Source organism: Globicephala melas, chromosome 13 (genome assembly GCF_963455315.2).
Source record: "Globicephala melas chromosome 13, mGloMel1.2, whole genome shotgun sequence".
NCBI lineage: Eukaryota > Metazoa > Chordata > Mammalia > Artiodactyla > Delphinidae > Globicephala > Globicephala melas.
Genome location: NC_083326.1, coordinates 50,015,075 through 50,027,807, shown reverse-complemented (window position 1 = coordinate 50,027,807; position 12,733 = coordinate 50,015,075). Strand labels below are relative to the sequence as shown.

At 36.8% G+C, this 12,733-nt stretch overlaps 1 protein-coding gene across 1 annotated transcript in view; it reads left to right on the top strand.

Moving 5' to 3' along the window:
- The window catches only part of RBBP8 (RB binding protein 8, endonuclease), an 81,370-nt gene that overhangs the window by 37,032 nt on the left and 31,605 nt on the right, over positions 1 to 12,733 (top strand). Inside the window, exons 7-8 of the mRNA XM_060311075.2 lie at positions 10,049 to 10,224; positions 12,145 to 12,249. Coding sequence (XP_060167058.1) covers positions 10,049 to 10,224; positions 12,145 to 12,249 — 281 coding nt within the window. The remainder of the gene's footprint in view (positions 1 to 10,048; positions 10,225 to 12,144; positions 12,250 to 12,733) is intronic.

Genomic DNA, 12,733 nt, shown 5'->3' with positions numbered 1-12,733 from the left:
TTTTATGTTTATTATTTCTAATCCTCACTGTGACTCTTCAAGGTAGTTTTATCAACTCTACTTTATAGATGAGGAATCCACATCTTAAAAAAGTCAAGTAACTTGCCATGGTCTCACAACTAGTAGATAATGAGACATCACTCAGAACCCCATCTTCTGACTTAAAAGCCTCTGTTCTTTCCATTATTTGACAGCGTCTCAAAAACAGAATCTTTTTCTGGGTCTAGTCTGACTGATGCCAAGCAGAGTTATGGCCAGTTCTTAGTTCCCATTTATGTAAAGCTTATATAATATTTTTTAAAAGTTAGGATTCAGGATAATGTTAATGGTTTATAGGGTTTTAAAGACTCTGTTGCATCTGAGTGGACATCTACAAAAACTTTGCTAAACTATGTAGACGTAACATTATTTTGGCTTACGAGTACTTACTGTCTTATGTATAAACACATCACGAGTGGAATTTGATATTTCTCCCATGTTATCATGAATATTGGTCCAATATTCAGCCCACTGAATATTGGTAGTCAAAGAGAATTTTGAGAGGGAATAATAGATGAGGAAAGAAGGCTATCAGGCCAGACTGAGGTTATCAAACATGTGTGTATGAAAATGTCAACCCTTTCTCATTTTACTCATGCTGCATATTGAAGTGAAGCTAGAAAACAAATTCAGTCTTTTCTATATGATTCCAAAACACAGAGTTTTTCTTTTTGAAAAGTTACAACCTAATCTCACTTCAACTGACAAGATACTTTTTATTACAGTCCTTATTTGTCCCACTTCCTGTGAGCATTCCTATGCTTCACTGTGATAATATCAGTGTGTTTGACTACAGGATGATACCTCAGGCTCCACTGGAGGTGTTTTGTAACAAGCTGTATATGCTCTGCATTACCCTTCTTTTTTTTTTTAATAGATCTTTATTGAAGTATAATTGCTTCACAATACTGTGTTAGTTTCTCTTGTACAGTAAAGTAAATCAGCCATGTGCATATATATATCCCCATATCCCCTCCCTCTTGAGCATCCCTCCCACCCTCCCTATCCCACCTCTCTAGGTCATCACAAAGCACCAAGCTTGTCTCCCTAGGCTATGCTGCTGCTTCCCACTAGCTATTTTACATTCGGTAGTGTATATATTGTCAGTGCTACTCTCATATCGCCCCAGCTTCCCCCTCCCCTACTGTGTCCTCAAGTCCATTCTCTATGTCTACGTCTTCATTTCTGCCCTGCCACTAGGTTCATCAGTACCATTTTTTTTTTTAAGATACCATATATATGTTAGCGTACGGTATTTGTTTTTCTCTTTCTGACTTAACTTCACTCTGTATGACAGACTGTAGGTCCATCCACCTCACTACAAATAACTCAATTTCGTTTCTTTTTATGGCTGAGTAATATTCCATTGTACATATGTACCACATCTTCTTTATCCATTCATCCCTCGATGGACATTTAGGTTGGTTCCATGTCCTGGCTATCGTAAATAGTGCTGCAGTGAACATTGTGGTACATGTCTCTTTTTGAATTATGGTTTTCTCAGGGTATATGCCCAGTAGTGGGATTGCTGGGTCATATGGCAGTTCTATTTTTAGTTTTTTAAGGAACCTCCATACAGTTCTCCATGGTGGTTGTATCAGTTTACGCTCCCACCAATAGTGCAGGAGGGTTCCTTTTTCACTACACCATTTCCAGCATTTCTTGTTTGTAGACTTTTTGATAATGGCCATTCTGACTGGTGTGAGGTGATACCTCATTGTAGTTTTGATTTCTCTACTAATTAGTGATGTTGAGCATCTTTTCATGTGCCTCTTGGCCATCTGTACGTCTTCTTTGGTGAAATGTCTGTTTAGCTCTTCCGCCCATTTTTTAATTGAATTGTTTGGTTTTTTGATATTGAGCTCCAAGAGCTGTTTATATATTTTGGAGGTTAATCCTTTGTCCATTGATTCGTTTGCAAATATTTTCTCCCATTCTGAGGGTTGTCTTTTCATCTTGTTTATAGTTTCCTTTGCTGTGCAAAAGCTTGTAAGTTTAATTAGGTCCCATTTGTTTATTTTTGTTTTTATTTCCATTGCTCTAGGAGGTGGGTCAAAAAAGATCTTGTGTGGTTTATGTTAAAGAGTGTTTTTCCTATGTTTTCCTCTAAGAGTTTTATAGTGTCTGGTCTTACATTTAGGTCTTTAATCCATTTGGAGTTTATGTTTGTGTATGCTGTTAGGGAGTGTTCTAATTTCATTCTTCTACATGGAGCTGTCCAGTTTTCCCAGCACCAGTTATTGAAGAGGCTGTCTTTTCTCCATTATATATTCTTGCCTCCATTGTCATAAATTAGGTGACCATATGTGTGTGGGTTTATCTCTGGGCTTTCTATCCTGTACCATTAATCTATATTTCTGTGTTTGTGCCAGTACCATACTGTCTTGATTACTGTAGCTTTGTGGTATAGTTTGAAGTCGGGGAGCCTGATTACTCCAGCTCCGTTTTTCTTTCTCAAGATTGCTTTAGCTGTTCAGGGTCTTTTGTGTTTCCATACAAGTTGTAAAATTTTTTGTTCTAATTCTGTAAAGAATGCTATTGGTAGTTTGATAGGGATTGAATTGAATCTGTAGATTGCTTTGGGTAGTATAGACATTTTCACAGTATTGATTCTTCCAATCCAAGAGCATGGTATATCTCTCCATCTGTTTATGTCATCTTTGATTTCTTTCATCAGTGTTTTATAGTTTTCTGAGTACATGCATTTCATCTCCTTAGGTAAGTTTATTCCTAGGTATTTTATTCTTTTTGTTGAGGTGTTAAATGGGATTATTTCCTTAATTTCTCTTTCTGATTTTTCGTTGTTAGTGTATAGCAATGCCAGAGATTTCTGTGCATTAATTTTGTATCCTGCTACTCCACCAAATTCATTGATTAGTTCTGGTAGTTTTCTGGTGGCATCTTTAGGATTTTCTATGTATAGTATCGTGTCATCTGCAAACAATTACAGTTTTACTTCTTCTTATCCAATATGTATTCCTCTTATTTCTTTTTTTCTCTGATTGCTGTGGCTAGGACTTCCAAAACTGTGTTGAGTAAGAGTGGCGAGAGTGGCCATCCTTGTCTTGTTCCTGATCTTAGTGGAAATGCTTTCAGTTTTTCACCATTGAGAATGATGTTTGCTGTGGGTTTGTCATATATGGCCTTTATTATGTTGAGGTAGATTCGCTCTATGCCTCTTTTCTGAAAGTTTTTATCATAAATGGGTATTGAATTTTGTCAAAAGCTTTTTCTGCATCTGTTGAGATGATCATATGGTTTTTATTCCTTAATTTGTTAACATGGTGTATCACACTGATTGATTTGCACATATTGAAGAATCCTTGCATCCCTGGGATAAATCCCACTTGATCATGTGTATGAACCTTTTAATATGTTGTTGGATTCTGTTTGCTAGCATTTTGTCCAGGATTTTTGCATCTGTGTTCATCAGTGATACTGATCTATAATTTTCTTTTTTCGTGATATCTTTTTCTGGTTTTGATATCAGGGTGATGGTGGCTTCGTCGAATGAATTTGGGAGTGTTCCTTCCTCTGCAATTTTTTGGAAGAGTTTGAGAAGGATGAGTGTTAGCTCTTCTCTAAATGTTTGATAGAATTCACCTGTGAAGCCATCTGGTCCTGTTGGAAGATTTTTAATCACAGTTTCAATGTCATTACTTGTGATCGGTCTGTTTATATTTTCTAATTCTTCCTGGTTCAGTCTTGGAAAATTGCACGCTTCCAAGAATTTGTCCATTTCTTCATGGTTGTCCATTTTATTGGCATATAGTTTTTTGTAGTAATCTCTTATAATCCTTTGTATTTCTGCTGTGTCAGTTGTGATTTCTCCTTTTTCATTTCTAATTTGATTGAGTAGTGTCCTCTCCCTTTTTTTCTTGATGAGTCTGGCTAATGGTTTATCCATTTTGTTTATCTTCTCAAAGAACCAGCTTTTAGTTGTATTGATCTTTGCAATTGTTTTCTTTGTTTCCATTTCATTTATTTCTGCTCTGATCTTTATGATTTCTTTCCTTCTACTGACTTTGGGTTTTCTTTGTTCTTCTTTCTCTAGTTGCTTTAGGTGTACTCTTCATTTTTAAAAAACTGAATTCTGAATCACATCTGGTTCCAAAGATTTCAGATAAGTGGTGGTTGACCTACATTAATTTATGTTCTGTGAATTAATTTGGCACATGTAGCTTATGGTATTTTGAACACATCAGCCCTGATATTTATGAAGTCCAAAGATAAATATGATAACTAGTCTGTAGAGAATTATAGAATTAGATGGGTGAACGCCTCCAAAACCAAGGTTATAAAGTGATTTGTAACTAGATAATGTCATTTGCTTGGTCAACTGTGAATTCTGATTTGTTCAGAATTAGTTTTAGTGTTCTCGAATTCACAGATTTTTCTGTTGAAGCTCATTGATACATTAGAAAAGAAGTAAAAGCTGAAGTTTGTAATAACAGTGAAGATCAATCATATAGATGAGCTCAGGGCATGTATATTTTATTTAGTACATGGCCTTAGAACAGTGTAGGAGGTAATCCGTTGTGTCTTTCAGTTCTCTCCTGAAATTTAAGATAGTTATTCTCATAAGCCAACTTCTTTTACAACTTGTTCTCCTCAAATTCCCTTTTGCTTTCAGTCAGAAAAAGAAGTAGCAAGTATTATCTTGCCTGAAATTTCCCTGAACTTCAGAAAAAGTGTTATTTTATTTATACTTTTTCTTGTTAAATGCAGTAATTCTGACTCACCTCGTCTGGGTTTGATGTTACAGATACCTTCCTTTTTTGTTGTTGTTTTTGTTTTGTTTTGTTTGGCTGCATTGGGTCTTTGTTCCTGCATGTGGGCTTTCTCTAGTTGTGGCAAGCAGGGGCTACTCTTCGTTGCGGTGCGTGAGCTTCTTATGTGGTGGCTTCTCTTGTTGCAGAACACGGGCTCTAGGCGCGTGGGCTTCAGTAGTTGTAGCACGTGGGCTCACTAGTTGGGGCGCATGGGCTTAGTTACTCCGCAGCATGTGGGATCTTCCCAGACCAGGGATCGAACCCACGTCCCCTGCATTGGCAGGCGGATTCTTAACTTGCGCCACCAGGGAAGTCCCACCGAGACCTTTTATGGTAGGACAGTTGTTTAGTGACACTATAGTAAGAAATTATTCAGAAAAAAATTTGCTGTTATAAAGTTCAAAATATATACTCAGCTGTACCAGTCACAGAAGGCAAGTAATTAAATAAGCTAAGTGTTGAGGTCATGACTTGTTTGGGGAAATGGATGAGCTGGATGTGAAAGTCAAAGGAGTCTTCTTTTTTGTTTGTTTTTTAAAACCCAAGTCCTTGACAGTGAAAGCACAGAGTCCTAACTACTGGGCTGACAGGGGGTTCCATCAGTGCTCTCTTTTAAATTGAATTCCTTGTATAATTTCTTTAACAAATAGCCATTGTTTGAATACCTCTTATACAGGTTCACTGTGTCCCAAGCCTATTTAATTTTAACGAGATGATACTGTTAAAAGTTCTAAGTTTGGGTAGAAGTCACTGTACAGAGTGATATTTGTTGATTCTGATTTTTGCCTTCTGGGACCATCTGGAGCAAGTTTACCCCACCCGCCACCCCCCCCCACCCCGCCTTCTATTTGATGGCCCTTTGTTTACATGAAGACAGGGTACGGGGCCCTCCTGAGTCTTAATTGTAATTAGGTAAATATACAGAGTAGATATTCTCTGTTCATTAACTGTTCTTTGTGAGACATTACTTCAAGCCTCTTCAAATTATCATTTCTCTTTAATGTTTCAGTTTGTCAATATTTTAATTAATTCAGTTGTCTTCTAGGTATAGTCTGACCAGTAGAGCAATACTGCTCCCTCCATTTTTCTGTATCTTTTTACTTGTATTAATGTGGTCAAAACATACATACTGGCGGTTCTTTACCACGTTTACTGCTAACTAGAACCTCTAAGTCAAAGTCTTCCCTATGGCTTTATAGTAGTTGTTATGGTAACCTTCTATCAAAGGAGTCTTCATTGTAAGGTAAAGAGCACTATTGATTAAATACTATTTTCTGGGCATTGCATTACATTTTTACATATATTATTTCTTTCTCACCACTTTCCCACAGAAACGAAGTAGGAAAGTACAGTACTGTATCTACTTTAATAGAGGCTCAGAAAGGTTAACTAACTTACCCAATGTGACTAGTAAATGTCAGATGCAGGATTTGAACCCAGGTCTACCTCAATTTCAGAGTTTTTAAACCCTCTGTATAGTTTTGTGCTAAAACAGCCTTAGAAGGTTACCTGCATGGTGTCACCCTGCGTAGGTGGATTCTCTCTCTTCTGACTCACTTCAGTGAGGCTTTTTATCTTGCATTTATCCTGTTCTATTTCATTTTGTTAGATTTGGCCCATTATTCCAACCTCTGGGGGTCTTTCATATGTTGATTTTTTTCCTACCATGTATTAGGTTAACTTTTATTCTCAGCTTTGTGTCTTCCACAAATTCAATGAATATTCCATCAGCACCCTCATCAAAATCAGTAATAAACGTTGAACAAAACCTGCCTGAGGATGGAGCCCTGAGGCATACTTCCACAGGTTTCCTCATCGATATAATTCTTTGTCTGATGGTGTTCAGTCAGTTTGGAGTCTGTCTTTCTCTATTAATACCAAGTTTGTATTTCTCCCTTTTGTTTACAGTGAGAAGATAACGAGAGTCACTGTCAGATGCCTTCCTGAGAGCGAGATATGCAGTAGAGCATTCCTCAGAAAACTAGCTTTCTAACCCTATTTTTAAAAATTAGTCTTATTTGAATTATTCATATTATAAACTGGTTCCAAGAAAGCAGGGTATCAGACTCATTAGTGTATATTTCAGGGAACCCTTTTTTTGAAAATCAGAATGTTTAAGTGAACCTGATAGCTGTAACTACTTCATTAAATTTAAATTATATTTTAACTGGAAGTGTAAGTTTTTTGGAGGAGGAGAAAAGCTTGAATATTAAAAGCTTCTTTACAGACTCATTATGAAGGGAGACCCTGAATCCTTACAGCTCTTAGAAAAATGGACAACTAAAATTGTTTTGACAGGAATTTAAGGGGAGGCTCTCGGGCCACTAGAAAGAAAAGTGGAAGGAGAAAGATGGCCAGTGTACATAATTAACCTAAAGCTGTGGCATAACATGTTAACTTTTCTCAGAAAATCAGAATGAGACCTAATGCTTTAAAGAAGAAACTTGGTTAACACATGGAAAGTTGTTTTGTTTCTTTTTCTTTTATGACAGGACAAAGGAGGACAAAGCCAGCACTTGTTTACTTAGTTTGGACACCTCTAGTTAGAGCTGGCTCTCTGTGTGTGTGTGTGTGTGTGTGTGTGTGTGTGTGTGTGTGTGTGTGTGTGTGTGTGTGTGTGTGTGTGTGTGTGTGTGTGTGTGTGTGTGTTTTCCTTTTGTGATCCCAGCTACTTCTAGCTTGACTCTGCCAGGAAAGCAGTTTCTTCTCGTGACTCATTCATGTTTCAGGTTGAATTTTTATGACTAATAGGCAGGTAGCCTGTGATGTGATTAATTAAAGTGAGGTCAGATAGATTTCATACTCCATTAATTTGTAAAGGTTTCTCGTATGACTTTAGTTTACTTTGTTTTCTCCAGAATAAGATGGTAGAATTGTAGGTAGAGATTAGATACTCGCTCTAAAGATTTTACTCAGTATAGAGTATAGGATTATAGACCACAAATAATATTGATATTATCTAGGAAATTAAGATACAAATCCATTAGGAAAAATTAATCTCTTTTAATTAAAAAAAAATCTCTGTTGGTCATAATTTATAAAAATCTCATTATTCTTTGTTTGAAATATGTAGTATTACAAACTGATGAGTATATTAGGATAGACTGGTTTTGTCATGTAAAGCATAAATGCCTGACAGACTGATAAAAATTGGTGGCAAATAAGGTCAGTGATGGCTTGACATGGGAAAGGCAGTTGAGTTAAAGTGAATTAACTTTATTTTACTCAGTACCCACAATTCAGTCCAAACCCAGTCTTTAGGTGCCTTCGGGCCTGAATTGAATTGGGCAAGAACATATGCCTAGATCAGCACAAATTTATTTTTCTAGTGAAATCTGGGAACCTCTCATTCATTCATTCAATAAATATTTATTGGGCATGTACCAAGTACCCACTATTGCAGACACTTGTGATGTATCAATGAACCAAAAAGATCCTTATCCTCTTAGAGCTTACTTTCTGGCTGGTGAGCAATAGACAAATCAATTATGTACTATGTTAGAAAGCAGTAACTGCTATGGATAAAGTAACAGCAGAATAACAAGGAACTAGAGTACTAGGGTGTGGGAAGGGGGTTGCAGTTTTAAATAGCATGTTCAAGGCAGGCATTGATGAGAAGGCAAACACTTGAAGAAGATGAGGTAGTTAGCCATGTGATATCTGGGGATGAGCATTCCAAGCAGATGGAACAGCTGGAGCAAAGAACGTAAAGTAGGGGTGTGCCTGGTGTGTTTGAGGAGCCTGGGGAAGCGAGGGTGGCTGGAGTAGAATGTAATATGAGAGGAGTCAGGTAATGGGGGAGGGGGATGATCAGATCAATCATTATAAGGAGTTTGGCTTGTGTTTTCAGTGAAGTGGGGAGATGTGGCAGGTTTTAATCAGAAGAGTGACATGATATGATGTAAGTTTTAATAAGACTATTCTGACTGATGTGTTGAGAGTACTGACAGTGAAATGTGGATAGAAGCAGAAGCAGAAATTCGAAGTCTGAGTCCTACTTGTAGTCAGTCATCAGCCCCATGGTCTATACCAAGGATAACAGTGTTGTCCTGGGAGTCTGGCTGCCAGGGTTTAGATCCTGCTTCTGTTAAACGTTTTTATTTTATTTTTTATAAATTTATTTATTTATTTTTGGCTGCATTGGGTCTTCTTTGCTGTGCGTGGGCTTTCTCTAGTTGCGTTGAGCGGGGGCTGCTCTTCATTGTGGTGCACGGGCTTCTCATTGTGGTGGCTTCTCTTGTTGCAGAGCATGGGCTCTAGGCGCTTGGGCTTCAGTAGTTGTAGCTCACAGGTTCTAGAGCACAGGCTCAGTAGTTGTGGTGCACGTGCTTAGTTGCTCTGTAGCGTGTGGGAATCTTCCCAGACCAGGGCTTGAACCCATGTCCCCTGCATTGGCAGGCGGATTCTCAACCACTGCGCCACCAGGGAAGCCCTTCCTATTTTATTTTAGTAAGTGACTTAACCTCTGTATCTGTATTTTCTGTTTGTAAAATGAGAGTCATAATGATAATACCTTATACTTAAACTGATACATGTAACGCTTTGAACAGTGCCTGCCAGTGTAAAACTGCAACAAATGTTGGTGTTACCAGTGTTAGTACTATTTATCACCCTGAATTTGTCATTTGCCAAGTCTTGTTGATTCTGTTGCCAGAGTGTTTAACACTGGTCCCTTCCTTTCCATACGTATCTTCAGAATTCCAGTTCAAACCCAGAGAAGCTCCTGCCTGAACTATTACAGCCACTACTTCCTTTCTTTCTGTCCCAGTCAATCTTGCACAGTCTTGCTGCTAGATTGTCACATTACTTCCATTCTCTAAAACCTTCATTCCTTTCCTCTTGCTTTCTAAATTATGTGCACACTTAGTCGAGGCTCTCCTTCATGTAGTTCCGGCTTGTCTTTCTCTAACACAAGTACACAGTACTGCCTGCCTTTAACTCAAACTTGGAGGATCCTCTGCTGATTTTCTCTGCCATTTGAAATTCTTTTAATTTCACCTCAAGTACCACCAACTACACTTTCTACTTCACTTCTCACAGTAATATTCCCCACCTGGTACTCTAGTCATGTGAGTATTTCTCTAATCCTTGTATTTAGACTTGGAACATCAGATGCAAGGAATTATATCTCTTACGGCTTCATACCTGTGTTCTGCTGTCGCTCATACCATATGCTAGATGTTTTAATAAATATTTATCAAACTAATTTTCATTCAGTTGTCCTTATTTTCCTGTAGGAATGATCAACCACATCAAGCAACCGATCTTGAAACTGAGGAAGATGTTATTCCAGATTCACCAATAACAACCTTTTCATTTTCTGGCGCTAACCGACTACGAAGGAAGGAGAACCTCCACGTCCGATACGTAGAACAAACACATACTAAACTGGAGCACTCTGGGTGTGCACAGGGTAAGGATTGGAGTTGTAGTTTAGTTACCTGGTTCTGTTAAAAAAAAAAAGTATTCATCTATTGTTAGGAAGATAGTCATTTTTCAGGTAACTTACGTTACAATTGTAAGTTTAACTTCCATTAGTGAAGTGACTGGGAAGGCATCTACTGCCCGTATTATGTATAGACGTGTGTTGCTCATCTGAATATGTAAACACTCAGCATTTTACAAAGGTAGTGAATAGTTTTCTTTTTATTTAAAAACTATTCCTATGTGTATATATCTGAGTAGGATACATGGGAAGAGGAGATATCCTAACATTAAGTTCCACCTACTGTGTGCTGGTTATTTTGCTGATTTGACTACATTATTACTGTGTTTTAATCCTCAGGACAGGTTTGAGGTAGCTACTAGCACCTTCGTTTTATAGATGAGGAGAGATTTGCTCTTTAGAGGGGTTAAGTAACCTGTCAAGTAAGTAGGTGAGTCAAAATTCAAATATAGATCTTCCTGGCTCTAAACTATTGTAGTTTCCAAGTCTTATCCACAACTACTCCCACCAACGCTTTAACTAGCTATTTTTATTTTTTATAATATGTAGCGCTTGGTGGTAAATCCATAAATGGCTTTATAATGTATCTACTTCGTGGCTTGTCAGTGGCATATTTCTAATTCCAAGCCAGTTGACCATTTCTGCTAAATGCTTTGGAAATACCTTTTCATGTAGTCCTGAAATTTATCCTGTGATGTGATACAGTGCTTATTCCTTTTAATATTAATCTAAAAGTAAATATTTTTAAAACTTTCATCTTAACCTAAACTGTTTGTAACAAGGAAAGCACTCGAGGGAAAGGAGTATACACAGCCTTAGAGATATTTTTCTAATGCAAATAAATGGTTGACAGTAGCTATGCCTTTTAAAGAAACAGTAGATCTTAATCTTTGATACTGGAAAATTGACAGTTTTCCCCCATTTTATATGAGCTTGCATCACCATCTAGTGGAAAACAAAAGAATTGTTAAAAATCTTACACGTAATTAGGAGCTAAATTAAAATGTAAGATCGTGGATTTAGAATGAACATTTGTGGACCTTTTTGTCTGGTATCAGATAGAACATGAATCACTACAGATAAGCATCGGCATAATTTAGATCATGTTTAAATCCATTTGAAAGAATATCCAGAAAAGCAAATCACAGCAATTTTCTTTTTTAGGAAAAGTTGTCTTTTGTATCTAGTAAAATGCTCTTGGTTTATTTCTTCATTGTATGAGAATAACCTGTAACTATTTAAAACTTTGTCAATTTTAATCTTGTTCTGATCATTTTTACTTGGAATATGAAATTCTGCTTTTAAAATATGCTTTTGAGCCATGCAAATTATGTTAAAACTAATTTAATGACTAGTTACTCCTTTTCTCTTTCTAACCACCCATGCTTATTTATTTTTACATGTATACTGCTTTTTAATGATAATTTCTAGTTATAATTAGTAAAAGTCTATTTCCCTTTACTTTGTCCTTCTTTTGGTTTTCTTTGAATTAAACCCTTAAATAGTGGAATGATTTCTGATAAAGCATGTTTCAGCTTTCCTTCCAGAAAATGAAAACTCTAAAACAAAGATTGAAAAAGCTGTATGATGCAATATTCATTTCAAATGAACCTACTGATTTGCAATGATACACAAGGAAAAGATACATTAAAATATTACAACTCTAGAAGGCTTAGGTCAGAAGAATTTATCTGTTCCAGTCCTCTCTACCCCACTGTCCTAACTACCAACTTTGTTTCTCAGTGAAACTAAAGGAATAACCTTTTTAGAATATTAAAGTTACGTGAATAAAATGCACTTCTAGTGCATTTAAAGATAGATTTGTATTGGCTTATCATTTTTCATGATTGTTTGTTTATATGTAATCTCTCTTCTTTTTTCCCTTAGAATTGAGAAAAATACCAAAGTCTTCAACTCATCCACCACATAAACATAATGAACGTGAAATTCTAGTGGCTGACACTTGTGATCAGAGTCAAGCTCCAGTGGCTAGTAAGCAAGATACTGAGATTACTGTATAAGTTTAAAATTGGTGGACAAGAGTGACCGTCTGAATTAGACAACATTTTAAAATATTTTCCATAATTTTGTTTGTATTATTTGTTTAGCAGTCTTTTTCATATTGGAAAGTAATGTTATCCTGTTATTAATTCATATTAATATCCCTATCCACAGTAATTACAATTGCTAGTAATTTTAAGTAAATAAGGCTTTACTGTGGTTTACTCATTCATTCAATAAATATTTGGATGCCTAATGTATACCGGGCACTAAACAAAACAAAATCTTTAACCTCATAGAGGTTACAATCTAGTTGGGGAAGAGAGAAAATAAATATATGTTAGATGGATCAGGGGCTCTGAAGAAAAATAAAGCAGGGTAAGAAGAGATATTAGAAAGGCTCACTTGGGGTTTCCCTGGTGGCGCAGTGGTTGAGAGTCGGCCTGCTGATGCAGGGGACACGGGTTCGTGCCCC